The sequence below is a fragment of the Artibeus jamaicensis genome, unplaced genomic scaffold, assembly GCF_021234435.1.
Source record: "Artibeus jamaicensis isolate MK-2021 breed Jamaican fruit bat unplaced genomic scaffold, CSHL_Jam_final scaffold_833, whole genome shotgun sequence".
Taxonomy (NCBI): Eukaryota; Metazoa; Chordata; class Mammalia; order Chiroptera; family Phyllostomidae; genus Artibeus; species Artibeus jamaicensis.
This window is the reverse complement of record NW_026522056.1, coordinates 8,267,773-8,287,609: the sequence shown is the minus strand read 5'-3', so window position 1 is coordinate 8,287,609 and position 19,837 is coordinate 8,267,773. Positions and strand designations below refer to the sequence as shown.

The window sequence follows — 19,837 nt, the reverse complement described above, 5'->3', positions numbered from 1 at the left end:
AATTTTTCTAGCATGCATCTGCTAAGGTTTGGAAGCTGCCCTCTGAGCAAGAGCAGATTGGGAGCCTACTACACGGCCCACAGCTGCCAACACCTCTCCCCAACACATATCCACCCCTTTTAAGAGGCTTGACACACATGTGGTCCCCAATCAGGGCTTATGCCAGATCTTTCTCCAGTCCTTCCTAGTGCTTTTGGTGGTCTGGAGGGGGAAGTAAGGGAGGCAAGTCCCTGTTAGGGGTAGGTTCTAAAAGGATGTCTGTGGGGGGGACATGCCAAATGTGCATCCTGAGATTCACAAATGGTGTAAAGCAAATTTCAGCCCTACTTCGTTTTGTTCTGCTTTCGTGCAAGTCACATTGTAAAAGTGGCCGATTCCCAAAGGCACAGCGCTCTAGGGTTCCCTGGCTGCCTTGACACAGCTCCAGAAGCCGAGGGACAGATGTCTTCCATAAACCGTGTCGATACAGCAGTGCACCTGGACCCTTCCCCATCACAGCAGGGACAAGCCTCACAATGTATTCTGGGCTCTAATCACTAAACCAAGTATCAAGTCCAAATGGCAAGGGAACGACAGGATGGAAGCTGGCTGAACCCTATGCAGCACCCCGGAGATCTGGGCAAGCTGTGCTGGAAAAACCAGTGTTCTATTGCCCCAAGACTATCAGCAATCACCTCCGAGGTACACCTGGGACGCCTGGGGCCCACACCGCCTGGTCACCCCTCTGAGAGCTAAGCCACGCGGCGGCCAGGGAGCAAGGTTAGTGGGCAGCAGTTTCTGAAGCAGAAATGGGGGCAGCTCATGGAAGGGGAGGAGGTTCGCCTCCCCCTGAAACTAGCAGAGAGGATTGGAGGGGTGGATCCAGGGAGAGGGGGGGCCAGGGCTTTGCTACCAACCTGAGACATTGACGGAGAAGTAGGTGGTGTCGCTGCCCGAGGGGCTGCTGGTCACGCAAGCGTAGAGGCCGGAGTCCGCGGGCACAGAATCCCGCACCTCCACCTCCTCCCCTGTGATGCGGGTACGGTTGCTTTCCACCAGCTGTACCCCGTCCCGCAGCCAGTTGATGCTCTGGACATCGTCCCGCAGCCGACAGCGAAGCTGCAGCAGGTCACCAGGGTGGACCAGGAAGGACTCCACTTCCACAGGGGCTCCCCAGGGCTGGGCTGCTGCCACCCACGGGGGCCAGGAAGAGGAACCAAGGGACCGGAGAGGAAGAGAAGGGAAGGGAAGGAGGGGAGAGACAAAGGGAATTATGCTAGAGCTGCCACATCCCAGGGGCCACAGAGCTGGGGCGGCGGGGTCAGTGGGGGAAGGGCTGGCTACCTGGGGACTCCCATCTCTTCTCGTCCACCCCCTCCTCCAAAGGGCAAAGGAAGAAAGAGGCAAAGTTAGGAAGCAGCTGCAGCAGCATTAAGCGGTCCACATCTCATTTCCCTCCATCCTAGGGGGACAAGGCCGGCCCTCCCCAGACTTCTGTGTCCAGACTGTCCCCTCCCCACATGCTAAGTTCTTTGCCAAGAATGGCTATTTCCCAGAGGAACGCCCCACTTCCTTTTAGCTGGGTCAGCTTCACCCCTTTCTTGAGTACCAGTTGAATTTGCCACCCCTCAAAAATCTAGCCTCCCCGACCCAAATGGAGAGAAGGCAGTTTGTCAACCAGGCGGATCTCAAGTCCAGTGATTGTGAGGGAGGGTTCTGGCCCCCAGTGAGTCAGAGGCGTAAGATGCACACGGGGGAGAGGCAGCCCAGGCAGAGGTCAGCTCAGGGGAGCCTGCAGCTAACAGGTGTCGGGCCACAGGATTCGGAGCTTTTGCCTATATTAGGAACGGAGGCCTGCAGCTGCCACCAAACCCACACTTGTGCTGGCAGCCTAAGCCGGTGCACACAAAGCTCTTTTCTCCTCCTGCCGCTGCAGGGCTCTCCATCTCAAGCCCCCCACCTTCTCCTTCCCCCTCCCCCAACACACATGTCCAGTCTCCCTCACCTCTTTTTGCCCGAAGCCTGGGTGGGCCACAGCTCACAAGATCTGATGAGACCCTGCCCACACCAACACGCGGCCCGACCAACAGCTCCGCACTCACTTACAAGACAGCCCGAGGCTGTTACCCCTCTCCTGAGCGCCCCCCTCTTCGCCAGCCAGGGGGAAACGCAGATTCTATTTCCCTTCAGGACGTTCAAGCATGCACCCGGCACCTTCTGCCAAGTGCCCACCGCCACCAAAAGAAAAGTGCTGTTGCAGCTCAAATCTACCACCAGGCTTAGCCTCCACTGCTGTGGGCAGCCTTAGTTCTCACCTCCGGTTCGCCCTCCGCGGCTCACCTGGCCCTCCTCTCACACCCCCAGCCTGGGGCTCTCTCTCCCCACTCCCCCCTCCAGGTGTCAGTCAGCCCGGCTGGTAACTCTGCCCCCCCCAAGGCCCCTCCGACTGGGTGCCCTCCCACCGCACCTGCACGCACGTGCTGTATTTACCCTTAAATCTCCAGCACTTGGTATGGTGCCTGGCACAAGAAAACTGCCCAGCAAATACTGGCTGGGTGACGCAGCAATGACACATGCACAGTCCCACGGTCTCTTCGTTGTCTTCCTTTCTAAATTCCCTTTCCTTCTTCACCACCTTCATTTTTTTAAACATATACTTTTAAAGATTTTATTTATTTTTAGATAGAAGGGAAGGGTGGGAGAAAGAGAGGGAGAGAAACATCAATGTGTGGTCGCCTCTCCCATGCCCCCTACTGGGGACCTGGCCTGCAACCCAGGCATGTGCCCTGACTGGGAATTGAACCAGTGACCCTTTGATTCATGGGCCAACGCTCAATTCACTGAGCGACACCAGCCAGGGCACCACCTTCAATTTAAATAACTCATCTGAAGTGCTACGCAGGTGTCTGCTGGAAACCCTGCGAATGAAGAACTGGGTGTCCTGAGAGACAGGTGGCACCAGGGTGCAATTTTCTCGGTGGGGCCTCAAATGAGTCTTGGAGCCAAGGCTGCAACCCAACTGGCCCTATCTTAAATATTGGGTAAATACTGAGTCACCCGAAGGGGGGGGTGCCCCTTGAAAAGGGTCTGGAAACCACCAGGTTAGCGCTCATTTATTTTTGTGAATCGGGTCAAGAAGAACACCAACCACAAAGGTGAGTAGACCACACGGCTGATTAAAAATAAGCTTTTGTGGGTCCTAAGAAAAAGTTCTTTCCATTTTTAATGGTTTGTGGTTTTGCCAAAAGAAAGAAGAAAGGCAGTTAAGGTCTGACCCTTAAAAGGCAGCAGACACTCCTAGTGACCCAATCTCGCTTCCCTTCAATGCCCTCACAGATCAAACGTTTTGTAGCTCGTCATGATCTGTGCCAGCCGTTGGTGGAGCAGTCAACTCGGTGAACTCAAATTCTTTGCCTCTGCCATCACTGCCTTTTCTGACAAGTCCCAGAGACAAGGCTGGAGCAAGGAGGACATGGGCCTTTCCCCAAGAGAAAGCAGCAAAGGGACCCTGGCCCTGCAGAGGCCAGCGCTGGCTGACTCTGGCTTGGATCTCTAATGCCCCACTCAGCTCACCAGGACATGCAAACAAAACTCTTCTACACGATCTATAAAGAGCCCCCAAACCTGCTTTCTGCTTTCTTCTTCTGCCCCTGGAGTTCAGACTCACCCTGATGCCCCAGGCCTCGGTGAGCTGTGTGCGTTATTCTCCTGAGCGAGATCCTACACTATGTATTGGCGAAAACCTAAAGCCCTGCTTAGTATCCAAGGCTCCTCGCAACCTGTCCCCACCTCCCCATGCCACCTGCCTCTCCTTCCCTTCTACTCCAGGCCTGGCTGCTCTCTGCACCGACTGCACTCTCTCCCCACAACAGGACTGACTTCTGCTCAAGCCTGTCGGCCATCTCTCCAGAGCCCTCCTGCCCCACCCTCCTCAAAGCGCAGCACCAGAGGCCTCCAGGAAGCCTTCTGCTGGCACCAGAGTCTCTCCCCTCATTTTCTGTAAAACAGTTATTGTCTGAACCACACAAAAAGCGCACTCAATTACACGTCACCTTGTGTGGTTTCTTCTGTAAACAACTTTATTGAGATATAATTCACATGCCATAAAATCCACCCACCTAAAGTACACAGGAGTGGGCCAAAGTAGGTTTACAGTTAGGGAGAATACTACAGTAATTAATAAATAATACACAAATAAACTCTGTGCTTCAGGTGCTCACAATGGTATTCCTACATTGGCCCACCCTGTATAATTCATTGTTTTAGTACATCCACAGTTATGCAACCATCACAATTAACTTCAGAACATATTTCATCACCTCCCAAAACAAACCCTGTACCCATTAGCACCATCCTCTCCCCCAGGCTGGGCAACCACTAGTCTGCTTTTTGTCTGTACAGATTTGCCTATACCAGATAGTTTGTATCAGTGAAGTCACTCAATATATGGTCTTTTGTGACCAGCTTCTGTCATTTAGCATATTTTCAAGGTTCTTCTATGCTGTAGCATGTCTCAGCACTTCATTCCTTTTAACGGCTGAATAATATTCCATTTGCATGGAGAGACCACATTTTATGTGTCTGTTCATTGACTGATGGACTGATGGACAGTTGGTTATGTTGTTTCCTGTCAAGAGCATCCATGTCTCGCCTGTCTAAGAAACAACAAGCAACTCAGAACAGAATTGACTGTTATAATTTTCCCACCACAGTGCCTAACAAGGTCAGAAATGTAGAAAACACTCAGTGGGTCTTGAATTGAATTTAGCATCTGGCAAAAGCTAGTTTTTAGAGGAAACAAACAATCGGCCTATGGTCATGGGTTACAGTGGATTTTTTCATGGCTAATAGTGCTCCCGGATGTCAAAGTCTCCCTTCACAAAGCAGGGATAATGCCACTCTCCTCTAGGAGGTGATGGAAAGGTCACCAACCACTTACTGGTTTACCAGGCCCTGCCCACCTGTGTCACCGCCCTGAACTGCAGTTCTGACCTGAGGGGGCCCCTGTGTGTGGTAACAGAGGTGAGGCCATCACCGCTCACTGGCAGCCTGCAGCAACCAAGTCACTACTCTCCACTCTCTTTGGTCTTCACCGGGTCCCCATGTCGGCCCTCACTGGAAAGGCCCTTGCATCTGTGGCTCCATGTCCTCTGAGCTGGTCTTTCTCTGGGCAAGACCAATGGGCCCAGGCTGCACTTGTTATGTATTGGCCGGCAAGAATGGCGCTAACTGACACCTTTACTGGGCTGCCCATAAAACACGAAGGAAAGGAGGCCGGTTTATTGCTCAGCCACTTGAAACCACCCATTCCAGCTCTGAGAGAAGCTGATTAATTGGAATGGGGACACTGCTTTGGGGAGGGAAGTGGCGAACCAAAACAGGCTTGTTTCCTGAAACATGAGGTGGGGAGTGGGAGCTGGAGGACACTGGGTATCTGGATCCCGTGGCGACCTCATTCGAAGGCCGAAGGTGTTAGGTGGGAGTCAAATTACAGCGTTCATTCACTCCTACAGACTCCAGGTGTAATGTGTTCACCGTGCATTGTGGACAAAAAGGTGTGTGGTGTTTTGATGCCCGCAGCCCAGAGTCACTGTTACCTTCCCGGGCAGTGGGGAGTCGAGGGTTGGGGCGAGGGCCTGACTGGCCCACCCTCAGAGGATGAAAGCCGCAGCGTCTCAGGGGACTCCCAGGGAAATGGGAGGACCAAGACTCCTGCTCAGCAGCCCGAGTGTGAGACCCAGGAGGCCTCTGCTGCTGAGCCCGTCTCCTGGGGCAGTGCGGGCGGCAGGCGGACTGTGGAAGGCTGTGCGGCCGGACGGGCGCCCTTTCACGGAGCCCCCTGCGTCTTTTCCCTTCCTACTTTCCCTGCAAACACCACGCTGTGTCGTCCCCAACAAGCCAACAGGATGCAGGGTTTTGCTCATGGTGGGACTAGCCAGAACCCACCACAGTCGCCTGGCAGGCAGTTCTGTCCTGGGCACATGGAGCAGATCTAAGTTCTTCTTTTTAAAAAAAGATTTTATGTATTTATTTTTAGAGAGGCGGGAAGGCTGAGAGAGAGGGAGAAAAACGTCAATGTGTGGTTGCCTCTCTTATGTCCCTAACTGGGGACCTGCCCTGCAACCCAGCCCTGACCGGGAATTGAACCAGCAACCTTTTGGTTCTCAAGCCAGCACACAATCCACGGAGGCACACCAGCCAGGGCCAAGTTCTTGATTCTCTATCTCTGTGTCTTCTGCCAGCCATGGGCATCTTGTGGGGTGGAGGAATGAAGCCCTGAGCAGGCCCAAACCCATATAATACAAATCTTCTGCTCTTGTGAGGCGATGAGACCCCAGCTCCCCCAAATCCAGGAAGATGGGGAACCTTCCTCAACATAGCTATCATTAGGTGCATCTGCGAGCCCTTGTGCAAGGAGACGAAACGGAGTAGGCTATGTCTGGCCATACCCAGGTGACTGAATTTACGTAACACCTTGATACACATAAAGCACGCTGTACTGCAACATGAGACAACTGAAGAGTGTAAGAGCCCAGTACAAGCTCTGAGGTTACAGAACTGAAGGTGTCAGTGTTCAGAGCGGACAGCAGTGTTCACGGCAGAGGCTGGACACAATGGTAAGGAAAGGGGGAAGTAAGAATTTAGGTCGCAAATGAGGGGAGCAGAAAAGATAAGGTGCTTACGAGCAAGGCAGAGAGAACAGGCCTTGGGATGAGGCAGAGCGGGACATGAGGTCAGACTCTACGGCCTGTGTGGAACAGAAGGTTCACAGTAGAAAACAGTTTAGAATAAACAACAACAAAAGCCCACTAAGTAAGTCCCAGGAAGCACATTTCTCTGCAGAGACTATGAATGCAGGCCATTCATGTCGCAAGGACAAATATACCTGAACTTGTATTTCGAAATACCACTTCATCAGCCCTGGTCCCGTAACAGCCAGTTTACTGTGGAAGGTGTCCACCCCCCAAATCCACAGCTTAATGTGAACCCAGTGACAAATAACAATATGATTTGCATAGCACTTTGCAATTCAGCATGTGCCTTCCCATATATTGTTTGGGGATGCTTAAACAACTCTTAGAGTGGTAAGACTCATATTGGCCAATAATTTACAGCATGCTTACTAGCTCCCACACACTGTGACGGCTTTTAACAGATACGCAATTGCTTAGTCCATGCAGGAACCCTACAGTGGTGGCGCTCCATGTGCTGAGCCCAGTTCTCGTCCAACCCTCACGACCCCAGAGGCAGACACTATTGGTATCCTCATTTCATACAGCGGATACTGAGGCACAATGAGGTTTGGTTGGTGTCCAAGCTGAGATTCATACCCAGGTGGCCTGGCTCTCCAGAATCCACACTAATCCCGACCCCAGGTCTACTGCCTGTACCTCCACTTTGCCTTTTACCATCCTTGACTGCAGTAAAGTGACTGAAACCCTTTCTGTCCCCTATCTTCACACATGGGTTTCTCGAGTTGGTTGCTTCGGCTTTCTCCCCGCTTTCTCATCCCCTCAGTGTCCTCAAGCCCCACGACTACCCTGATAGCTCAGCACTTTTAACTTGTAAGTGCACTTTCCCATCCCTGCTCATCTTCCTTTTAAAGTTGAGCAGATGTGACTGCGCACCTGGCAGGTAAGGAAGTTGCGGGGAGAGGAAGGGCGTTTGATAGCGGCAGACTCAGGACAAATAACACTGGCCTATTTCGGTGAGGCACTCAATACTCTACAAGGCCTGTTCATTCAGGTTCATTCCCATCCAAACATGAGAGAATTGGGGGGAGGGACCTTTCTGAAAGTCACAGAACAGGGGTCGGCACTGGCTCTAGATGCTGGTCCTGGGCCCCTCCACAGCACCTAAATTCTCATGCAGCACACGGGACCGTGGGGTGACCCACTCAGGTACTTACAGCTCTGCCTTGGCCACAGGCAGACAGCACAGCACCACCCCCCTCCCCGCGTCCCTGGCTCAACTGTGGATCAGTCACCTGATACCTTGCCACGTCCCAAGCCCCTCACCCTTGATTACAGTTTACAGCTGAGTTGATGACCTCTGATGACCCCTGCCTGACTCCATTGAGAAGATTAAGAACATTAAGCAAAGGGGCTCCTCAACCGTCCCCTGGGGCCAGCTCTCCGGATCACACATCTCCAGGCTGTCCGCTCTCAAGCCCCGCCCCACCCCCTTCAGCACTGCATCCCATCCCCTCACACTCCCAGAGCCTGTTTCCTCCCCATCCAGAATCTGGAGCTTTGCAGCCTCAGCTGTCCAGTCTCCGCCCCCACCTCTGCAGCCAAGCCAGGACCCTCACTGCCCCTTCTTCTGCTTTCTCCCACCCCAAGCACTTTGCTTCTCTGACAGTGTCTTTCTCCTCCTATCGCTGCATCATGTTCCCAAGGCTCCTCCAACTACATTCTTCATCTATTTGTAATGTGCCTTACACACTTCCGTGGCTTTATCTCACACTTACTCATGCTGCTCAGCTGTGGGCTGGTCCACGGGCAGCTTTTGCCCTATCAACCCCCTCGGTCAGGAGCATGTCACCTACGTGCCACGCTCCACCCGCGCAGGACTTGAATAACCACCTCTCAGCAAAACCTAGGCGTGATGTCTCAGGGTCGCGATTTCTGTTGTCTCTGCGAAATCCCTTTGACTTTGGATTTCTGGGTTAAGAAAAGTAGGGGGGACGCCATGCTCTTCAGCAACATGGGGGAACTGGTGGTCTAGGAATGTTTACAGTCTTGGCACAAACTCCCCAGAGATAAATGAGGGGGCAACTGTGGGTGGGGGAGGAACTCGGGGTGGCTTTGAAAGCAAACTGAAAAGGAACACAGAACAGCCCAGCGGGGCTCTGGGAGCCCGCTGCAAAGGTTTTTTATTACGTTATTTTGGCTTTGAAATGGAACTGAAAACTTACTTGAGTCTGACAGGCCAGGCCAGAGGAGAGATCTTACCGAAATCCTGGGGAACAACTATCATCTTACAAGGCTTGGGGTAGAGAGAGGAAGCCCCAAAGATACGTGATGCCCCGAGCTCACGATGTCCCCAGTACGGGGAAAGCTGCAAACATGGGGAGTCGGGGCATATGCGGGAGGGACAGGAACCCCACTCAATTAGCAGCATCGGACACCCTGGTCCGGCAGCATTGGCCAGTCCCTCGACCCAGGAGATTCGAAGTGTAGGGCTTTAAAAAAAAAAAAAAAGAAAAGAAAAAGGGAAAAAAAGTAAGAAGGACCATTTTGCATGCAAATGGACCACAGCCAGAAGAGCCCATTAAAATGTAAAAACTCCACATTGAGCCCGACAAAACTGTGCAAACTGCTGTGTTTGCCAGAGAGGCAGCAATACAGCTCCCCACAAAGGAGCCAAGGAACAATGGCGGGCTGAATGGCCTCCGTCAGCAGGTCCCCTCTCGCGTTGCCATGGGGACCCCACCAGGGCTTACTAAAGGTATTTCCTGAGGAGAAAGGCAGTGCACACAGGCCCAGGCAGCCCGGCTAATCCTGACAGGAAGCCATCGCCATTCAGCAGCCCAGGGGCTTGGGGCCGGAGTTTTATTTTGTTTTTATTAAAAAAAAGATTTTAGTCTTTTGTGTGTCCCACCTCGTCACTGTAATTTAGTGCAGAACCACCTGCTCGGGCTGAAGCTGCAGCCCCGGCCCTGCACCCACCCCATGGCCCCCAAAGGCAGCTTCCCAGCAGTTGGGCAGGAGGAGGCCCAGGCGTGCAGAGCCACTAGGGAGACCCAGACCCAAAGGACCCAGGGTCCCGAGAGTTTCGTGTAAGCCTTCAAACAGATGTTGGGAGGGGTCACTGGTCGAAGTCCCTGTGCTGGGCTCTGCCTGATGCCTCCTCCACACCTTCATGCCACACCTGTCCCTGCCTCCAACTGGGGGGAGCAGAGCACTCATGCAGGGGATGAGGCCTGTAATTAAGTGATTAACAAAGGAATGTGCCCAGGAGTTGTTTTAAAGGAAATTTCCCTTCTTCCTTTCTCCCCCGAGAAAGCTCTCACCCTATTCACCGACAGGTTGTGGATGGAGCCGGAAAAAAACACGACCCCCACCCCCCTCAAAACCCCTCTTGGACATCCATTTCCCAGAAGGGTTCCCAGTGCGCATTGCTTCCCTTCTTCCCCGAAAGGCGTTGCCCTGGGGAGAGGCAAGGTCACCGGAGACCTGCAGGAAGTCCGGGAATGGCCAAGGTAGATGCCCTGTGGCTGGGGGAAGGGGCCTGAGCCCCAGTTCCTAGAAGTTTGTGTCACCGTTTCACATTTGGCACCAGGGGAATCCGGCCCTGGCAGATTCAGGGAACAAAGCCAACAAAACAGCTGGTGGTGGAGACAGCAACTCCTGCGTGACAAGTGCCCCCCTAGGACACAGTTTAGGGTGAATTAACATTTCCTGAGCAAACTTATACGTGGAAGGAGCCGTCCCCAAGCAAAACAAAAACGAAGGTGGATTTGAACCCACGTCTGTGTGTCTCCATCTAGCCCTCCCTCCAAAACATGTACTGACCCTGGCATTTACATGGAATCACAGAGAGGAAAGCTGATGGTTCTGGAGGCATTAAAACTGGATTCCTGCGAGCTTCTAGGGCCATGCCGGAGGGTCCTGTTTTGGGAAAAGAAGCTACAGCGCCTCTGTTCAACAATGGAAGACTCCCTCCAAAGAACCTCAAACCCAGTAAGGACCACTTGAATAGGCTGAAATTTAGGGGACCTAGATACTCAGGATGGGCATCTTCTCTTGCCTTGACTAACAATTGCGTCCTAAATTCAAATAAAAAACTAGCCACCAACTGTTACAACACAGAAGTGAAAACACCTTCCACTAAGTTGTAAGGGGAAAGCTAGACAACTAGCTGGGGGCAGGGTGGGGGGTGGGTGTGTGTGTGTGTGTGTGTGTGTGTGTGTGTGTGTGTGTGTGTGTGTGTCCTGCTGCTAGAAGGGGAGTGCAGACCCTCCCACCACTGGCCCCGAGCCCAGGCCTCCCAGCCATGTGTCTGCAGCTGCGACCTGTCATGCACTTCCTGGTCTGGGTTCTGTAATGGAAAGATCATTAAGCGTGGGGGAAGGAGGAGAGAGAGATGAATCAATGACGAAAAGGTAACCCTGCAGCTAGCGCTCCGCTGTGCTCTAACCTTAAAGTCCGGTCAGGTTCCTGAAGGAAAAGGAATGTATTACCCTCCCCCCACTTCCCCCCCTAGTAGGGCCTCGCCCAACAGAGCTGGTTTGGGGAAGGAAACACCCCTAGCAGCTGGGCAGGAAAAAGTCGCTGCTCCCTAAACTTGCTGATGAATTATTAGAGGCCTCAGCTGCTTCAGAACTTGCCTTTTGACCACCGCCCCCCACGTCCCCCCCCCCCCCAGCAAACCAAGATGGGTGCTTGGGTGTGCAATTCACCAGGGCTCTTAACACCCCAAGGTGCCTGCGATCTCCCCTCCCTGGTGAATCCCATCAGTGCAGTGGGGGTCTGGACACAGAACCCTGTGTAAGAAGGGTCACCGCCCACTGCAGTGGCGAAAGGAACGGGCTCTGCATAATTTTTTTCCCGTGTTAAAGAGATGCTCCTTACTTTTTACATCATGAGAATAAAGGCAATAAACATCCTCTTAAAATAAAAGAAATAAACATCCTTTTATGGAATAGCGGTGTGGAATGGCGGTTGCCAGGGGCTGGGGAGGGGGACATTGGGGAACTAGTGTACAGAGAGAGCTTTGGTTGGGAAGGTAAGTGATGAAGGTGGATGACAGGGACAGGTGCACAATGTGACATGCACACTTCACAGGGACAATGGCACCCTGGCCAGTGAGGCTCAGTTGGCGGGAATGTCGTCCGATAACCAAAGGGTTGTGGGTTTGATTCCTGGTCAGGGCACATGCCTTAAATGCAGGTTCCATCCCCTCCAGGCAACTACGGGAGACAACTTACTGATGCTTCTCTCTCACAGCAGTGTTCTTCTCTCTCTCCCTTCACCTCTCCCTTCCCTTCTCTTAAGAGCAATGAAAAAATGTCCTCAGATGAAGAATAAAAAAAAAATTTTAATGGTGAAAATGGCCCTGGCTGGTGTAGCTCAGTGGATTGAGCCCTGGCCTGTGAACCGAAGGGCCGCCGGTTCCATTCCTAGTGACGCACATGCCTGGGTTGCGGGCCAGATGCTGGTAGGGGGTGTGTGAGAGGCAGCCACACATTGATGTTTCTCGCCCTCTTTCTCCCTTCCTTCCCCTCTCTCTTAAAATAAATAAATAAGATCTTAAAAATATATTCCTAGGTATTTTTAAAAATGGTGAAAACGGTCACTTTTAGGCTATACACGTTTTACCACAATAAAAGTGGTATGGTAGCAGACAGTTGGTTTTCTGAAGAGGTTCTTACTTGGTAAAATAAGCTGTCAACCCTACGCAGGTTCCCAGCTACCGACTGGCCCATGCCATCTAACCCTCTGGGGCCGCTGGTCTGTTCCGCAGGTGCGCAGGCTGGCAAGGACCCAGGGGTCCGTCGCCGTCCCGTGAATTCCTTCCCTCTCCTTCACACCACGAAGGTGGAGCGGTTAGTACTCTTGTGTTTTAGGAAACTCAAAGAACATGGTTTAGGGATCTTTCTGCCTGAGATGGCATGGCTGTGAGTAGCAGGGCAGGACCAAGGGCTTGCGGGGGCGGGAGAGGGATTCAGGGCCAATGTCTCCACTGGGGGCTCCTTTGCTCGGACAACCTGGGCGATCTTGCACAATTAGGATCTCAGGAGAGAGACACCTACTCCGAGAAATGTCAACATTCCAGACATCCTAAGGGATGTGAATGAGAGCCTAGCTTGAAATTCGTGTAAAAAATCACTTAGTCTCAAACTCTGCTTGAGCCACAGGTGGTTCTAACCGGCTGGGTGCAGCAGAAAGGGCATCTGAGTGGAAATCACTCAGACGACTGGCCCTACCAATGTGGCCCTGGGCAAGTCACCTCCCGCTCAGGCCTCAGTTTCCTCTGCTGTGAAATGGGAAGGCTGACTAACTTGACCAGCTCCAGCTCTAACCAATATTCTAAGTTTCAACTGGGCCTTTGGAGTTGAGCGTGACTCACTGCTGTCCCCGCTTCTGCTCCCAAGTAGGGCAAAGCTCCCTCTGGGGTGAAGGAAGCCAAGAGGCGCCTGTTTTGGTCACAGAGATCCAGGCATCAGGGACCTCCAGTAGCTGTTTCTCTTCGTTTCTTCTCTCCGGCCGTTCTCACCGGGAGAAGCCTCAGACCAGAGGACGCGGAGCAGTCAACAGGCTGTGACTGGCGAACACTGGAGCCCAGTTATTCTAGAAAGATTTATTTCACTGAGAACTGGCACGGTAAATACATTTAAAAATGGACTGGGCCCTGGCTGGTGCAGCTCAGTGGATTGAGCGCAGGCCTGCAAATCAAAGGATCACAGTTCGATTCCCAGTCAGGGCACATGCCTGGGTTGCAGGCCAGTCCCCAGTAGTGGACACACGAGAGGCAACCACACATTGATGTTTCTCTCCCTCTCTCCTTCCCTTCCCCTCTAAAGATAAATTAATAAGATCTTTAAAAAAACCTTTATAAAAACGGATCGGGACTCTGAGGGCAGTGAAGGGCAGACACAAGAAATTCCACTTCCCAATGCAGTCTTCAGGCAGTAATACAGTCTTGATCGCCCAAATAACATCGATAACAGTTCTGAATGCCGAAGGGAGAACTTCATTCAGTAGTTAGTCCAGGAACCTGACTCTTCTAAGGCTCAAAAGATAATTCCTAAAACCCAAGGAAAATAAACCTTAATTCCAAATGTAAACTCTGAAGTTTGACAATAAATGAGCAGGGATTTCTGAATGCAATCAGACTCTTTCTAGTTGGCTGGAGAGTTGATCAGCGTTCCACGGGCGGTGATAATTGACTTAAAGCCCCAGCAAAGCAGAGGGAAGCGGTCCAGAAGAGGGTCTCCTACCTTCCAAAGACAGCTTTAGACTACCTTCCCGCTCTCGTCCTTCCTCCCTCCTCAATAGCCCGGGGAAACTGACTCAGCCCTCTTCCACCTTTCCCATCTCTCTCCCTATTTTTGTCTTGCTCCTCCTAGACTCTCAGACGTGACACCTTCCTCTCCTCTGACCTCTCCCAGCACAGGGGTTCAGAGCTCAAAGTATTTGATATCAGATAGACCTGCATCTGAACTCTAGCTTCATCATTTATTTGCTGATGTACCTCAGCAAGCTTTTGTTTGAGCAACCTCTCTGGGTTAGTCTCCTAAACTGTTAAATGGAAATCATACCTACCTTATAGACTTTTTTGGGGGGGATTAACTGATGCAGGAGATTCTCAAAAGTGTGGTTCCTGGATGGGCAACATACGCATCCTCTGGGGACTTGCAAGGACCACCGAGCCCGGATCCGGAGCTCTGGGAGGGAACGTGGCGGTGGGCTGTAACAAGCCCACCGGCTGACGGCCGTGCAGTGAGAACCCGAGAGCCACTGCATTCGGTGGCATGGGCTCCATGTGCCGTGGCAATAACTAGTTATCACCTATTTTCCTAACCTTCCTATGGAAAAGGATTACTCCTATCTTCTTTTTAAAACTAGAAAGTTTAGGTGCCGTTTAAAAAAGAAACAAATGACCCCTTGGCTGCGTGTGTGTTGCACGGATTTGTTCATTCAAAGTATTAAACCTCTGCCTTCAGGCTTGTGTCGCACACGTACACACACGCCATCAAAGCCCGCAAATGACGGCCCATTTGTCCTTTCACTTTAGGGAAGAGGCCTTCACTTTTGTCTTCGGTTGTTCTCATAACCTGGCTTCAAGTCCTTATTTGATGTAGTCTTTGGATGACACCACCTCAATGAGTCACTTATTGTATCTGTGCCTGTCTTGTAACAGTAACACTGGCCAGGCTGGGCCTGAACCATGGTGAGGCTGGGGGTAGGGACGGCATTTGTTCTGGGGCTTCCCACGCAGGAGGGTCTCCAAGACTCTTGGTGTCCCCCCCCCCCAAAAGGTTACACAGCCAGTTACAGGAAAAAACTGGAGGAGACATTTACCAAACAACTTTCAAGAAATGTATATTTTATTCCCAGGGGCAAACTTCAGATAGTATACCCCAAATTATTATGTATTTCTTAAATCCTGCAATTATCCATGACTAGCCCAAACTACACTGTAATGTAACTTTTTTAAACATGAATTTTGTTAAATGTAAACATAAAGAAAAAGAAAATTTCAGGATCCTGCCCCCACCCCCTTTACATTTCTTTCCGTTTTCAAAATATATATATTGGTGGCCTCAAAACAGTGATAAGGGTGCTGCCTCTCTGAACCTCCATCCATCAGACATTGTGGGACCACAGCCATTGTAGAAGGAGCTCTGGCTGGTGTGGCTCAGTGGACTGCCTGCTGGTTCGATTCCCAGTCAGTGCACATGCCTGGTTTATGGGGCCAGGTTCCCAGTCGGGGATACACAAGAGGCAACGACACATTGATGTTTCTCTCCCCCTCTCTCTTTCTCGCTCTCTCTCTCCCTCCCTCCTTTTCCCTCTGTATAAAAGTAAACAAATAAATAATCTTAAAAAAAAAAATCTAAGTAGTCTCTGTGTTCTGGCAATCCCACCACGTTCTAGAATAAGTGCGACCTGCCAAGAAAACCCAAGTGTGCCATCTGACACTTTGGGGACCTCTGACCCCACACCTTCTCCACGTAAGACGTCTTGGCCACAGTGGACAAGGCGGCCTCAATGGGGTTTTGGTTCAGTTGCTTATCCCAGGCTAGGAAACCACTCTCCTTAGCACAGCTCTCAGACCTATGGCGGACGCGTCACTTCGGAGTGAAGTGCAGAGTGTGACACCAGAAATGGCACAAGGCAAGCGTCTCCAGCAGCCCTGCCCCGGCCACACAAATGTACTTACCACCCCACAAAGGGGAGTGAGATACAGGGCACTGACCCAGCAACGTTTAAGCCGGAAGGTCGGCTGGTCCAGCTTGTGGGGAACCCAGTCTAGGTGGGGACACCGTACGATGAACGGGAGCGAACCCCACTGGGACCCGATCTGGCCGAGTCCGAACATCAGTTCCACCTTCTCACCGACTACAGTGCCGTAAACACGTAACTTAACCTCCTGAACTTCGGCTTCGTCCTCCGGTTATGGACATAAACCAATGGCCGTGGGATTGGTGTAAAGATACAAAAAGGTAAAGCATGCAGAGTGTGAAGATACCGTACATAGTACTTATTAATCATTACTGTAAAAAACCTTTACTGGTAAGACTTTCCTAGGGCAATTGGGCACTACTACCTAACCAACAGGTTCAGAATGTAATGAGCATTGGACACACGGACAAGTGTTATCTGTAAAAGTCTGTTCACTCAAGTTCAAACTGTTGCAAATAACCTAAACACCCAGCCGTGGAGGACTGGGTAAGTAAATAAACTTTACACACCTATACAATGGAACACTACGCGGTTATTAAACATGATGAAAAAGTTTTCTCTGCAATAAATACATGCTTAGGTTACAAATAAGCATATACCATACAAATCCCATTTTGGGGAAGTTCCATTTGTATAAATACAAAAAGAGTCTAAAGCATTATTCATACCAGTGATTATTTTGAAATGATGGGAATATGAAGCTTTTTTTTTTCTTTACAGATCTGTATTTCTAAATTTTCTCCGATGAACCTAGATTACATGTCAAAATGTCCATGTTTAAAAAGAGCAATAAAAATCTTCTTTCTGATTACACAGAACCGGGCTCTAGCAGAGGAAACAGTCAAGTGTTAAATACTACACATAATGTACGGCAGCGTAAAAAAAAGGGCTGGACTGAAAAGTTAAACAGAACCGGGGAGGAAAGGGAACAATTAATTTGGAGACAAAGGAAGGCTTCCAAGGGAGATGGCCCTAAGCTATGCCTTAAGCAGACCCAAACTAAATCTTAAGCTAAGAGTAGGAATTACAAAAAAAAAAAAAAAAAAGTGAAAAGATAAAACGATAGGGATGGTCATTTCCATCTGAGGGACCAGGATAAACAGTGGTTAGACAGGAATGTATATGTTGTATTCAAAAAAGGAGAAAGGAGGAGTTTGGTTTGGCCAGATGGCGGAGGGGGTGAGATGGGGGGGGAGTGAGCGCAACCAAACTTGGAGGGAGGAAAAATTGTGAATGAATGGTAAAAGGAGCATTATCCAGGGGCTAGGTTTCGATGCTGGAGAAAACCAAGAAAAGGCCAAGCTCTAAATTCAACTTTCTTTGTTGATTAAGTATTGAGACTTCAGAGTTGGCTGGTTTTTAACCACTTTTCTTGTCCAGGCTCATCTCCGCTGAAGGCCACTCTGCCCAACTCCTGGCCCCTCACCCACTTGAGGCTCAATGAGCCCACACATCCAGGGCCTGGGAAACACAGCCACATGCACCCAAATGGCAGGGCCTGCTGCCCCAGCGTTCACCTCCACTTCCACCCCAACCCCCCCACCAGGAGGCTGGGCCATGCCACAGCGTGTGGGGTGAGGAGGGAGCCCCGAGTCTCCAGCTCCGTTGGAGCCAATCTTTCTCTGTACCTAGATCTCACTGGGCAGAGACCCCTCACCCCAGCATCCCCCAGTCTGCAGGACACAACCCTTTAAATGGGGGCAGCGGGCACCTCATTCTGTCGGTGGAAAGATAAGAGTTGTCATGAACCAAGACACAGGAGAGGGGAACTCTGCGGGCAGGGGCACCGTGTCTTGGTACCACCTGGTGGCCCCCCTAAAAGGTTGTAAACCTACTTTGAGGGGCGGGCTTCAGGCAAGTGTTGCCCTACTTGGCGTCACCAGCTGGAAGTCAGAGCAACACCACCCTCCATCCCCCCAAGTTCAGGAGTAGCCTAAGTCTTCTCCTAGGAAGACCATTTGGGATTTACTCCAGGCCCTTGGGAGCCCAGGTGGAGCAGTTAACGTTCAGCTCCGTCACGTGGGGCCTGGTGTGCGAGGTAACAGGCCGAGAGAAGACAGTGTTTGCAGTTAAGTCTCCAGAATGAATAGAGAGGCCTGGGCAGCTGGACTGGGGAGACCAGGAGCACCAGAGCAGCTGGACTTTCCCCAGTCAGCAGGGAAACAGTTGTCTCATTTCCAGGCTTTGGGGAAGGAAGGAAGAGGCAAAGGTGGTGTCTACAGGGTGAGCTGGAGCCCCCAGTGGCCCCAGAGGAATGAGATGCTGTAAAAACAGGGCGCAGCTGCTGGGCAGGCTCTCTGACCCTGGACCTCGCCCTCCCGGGATAATGACTCCCCAGGACTCACTTCTCCCAAGGCCATCCATCAGCGCCCCAGACACAAGCCATCACTCACTGCTTCTGCCGGACCAGGAGCCAGTACCCTGGCTGCGCCCTGCTGCCCCACCTCCGTGCCGGGGCCACAGCAGAGGAATGACACTCTCGCTCCGGTTCCTGCCATCCCAGACTCCAGGTAGTCACAGAAACCGGGTGACAGAATCCTGGCCTGATTCTTTGTTTGGGCTCCCTCCCCTCCCCCACCTGTGGCAAGGGCCCTGGACAGCCATTTGTTCTTCCCTGAGAAATTCCTCCTCCCTGACTTCGGGGAGCTGGCTGGCAAAGCCAGAGTGGAAAATCAGTGGAGCTAATGGTGTAGCAATGCAGAAGCCAGAGCCAAGAACACAGCTCTGGAGTGGCTTTGCTGCACTTGCCCGGCCTGGTCAAGCACTCCTCCCTCACATTCTCTCACAAGCTGAGCGCTGGCCTCCCTACCCCCACCCCGCTGGGCTCAGCAAAACACTTGCAAACTCGCCCTTTCAAAGGCACTCTAGCCACCCCTCTCTGGGGAGGAGGGTGTGGGACACAGCAGACCCTCTGGGGAAACCGGGTGGCTCAGCGCCAGGCAGATTTCTACAGTCCTGAACCCACCATCCTTTTTCTCCAGTGGGCCACTCAACATCACCTTTCACTCCGAGTAATTCCACTCGTCTTCTGGCAGAGGGTGAAGAAACTCCTCTTAGACATCCAGTGTGAATCAGAAGTAAACAGGTTCTTTCCACAAGAAGAAACTCTGCGGGGCGGAGTGGGGAGGAGGACGCTGCTGCACGTGTCCCAGGGCAGCACTGGACACTGGTCCTCGGGCCACACCCAGGGGCTGCAGCCAGCGGGGGTCACTGCCTGTCTGAGGCTGGCAGTGGGACACCTTCTAGCACCTATTTGAGGTGCATATGCCTTTGGACCAAAGGCAGCTGTGGGACCCCCAGGGAGGGGCTTGCCTGGGGTGGCCGGGGCCCTATAACTCGAGGCTGGGGCGATGCCTCTGGTACCACTGGCAGCCTCTCCCGCACGGGCGCAGGTTTCTGTGGAACACAAAGACAAAGCCTTGCTTTGTGGTGCACGGCATCCAGGGGGCCTGCAGCCAGAAATGGAAACTGCGGCTTTTCCATTAAGGGTAACCTCTCCCCCTTCAGCGGGCCACCAGACTCCTTCAAATCTGGAGAGGTGGGAGGAGCTGTAAAACCCCTGCCCATTAAATTGCTTATTAGTTGCAGATTTCCAAGCATGTTGGCAAGTATTTTGAGACTGCAAGTCTCATACTGTCCCCTCAACCACAGGGTCTGGCGTGTTTAACCACATTATGCTAAAAAGGGGGCAGGACCCCCATTCCTCCATGTGAGAAGTGGCCTTGTAAAGGGTTTACTTGCTTTTCCCCAGGTCTCACAACCCTCCTCAAGCTCGAAATGTCCTTCGAGTTGGTGCTTATCTGTTAAAGGGGCATTCCGTCCACGACCCAGCTTCAGTCTAGCCACACAACGCCCCCTCCCTCACAGCCTCATCTGAAACAAGCTGAGCCTCTTTAAGTTCCTGAACTGGAGAAGGGAAAGGAGAGGGAGGGAGGGAGGCTGGT

General features: G+C 51.9%; 1 protein-coding gene across 13 annotated transcripts in view; it reads right to left on the bottom strand.

Moving 5' to 3' along the window:
• Positions 1-19,837, bottom strand: part of FGFR1 (fibroblast growth factor receptor 1) — a 47,629-nt gene that overhangs the window by 15,249 nt on the left and 12,543 nt on the right. For 5 of the 13 annotated variants that reach the window (XM_037166965.2, XM_037166956.2, XM_037166961.2 and 2 more), the window contains exon 3: positions 897-1,166. The exons of 3 other annotated variants lie outside the window; for them this stretch is intronic. In XM_037166965.2, the coding sequence (XP_037022860.1) occupies positions 897-1,166 (270 nt within the window). The remainder of the gene's footprint in view (positions 1-896; positions 1,167-19,837) is intronic. 5 more of the 13 variants (XM_037166966.2, XM_037166959.2, XM_037166963.2 and 2 more) reach the window with 1 other exon arrangement.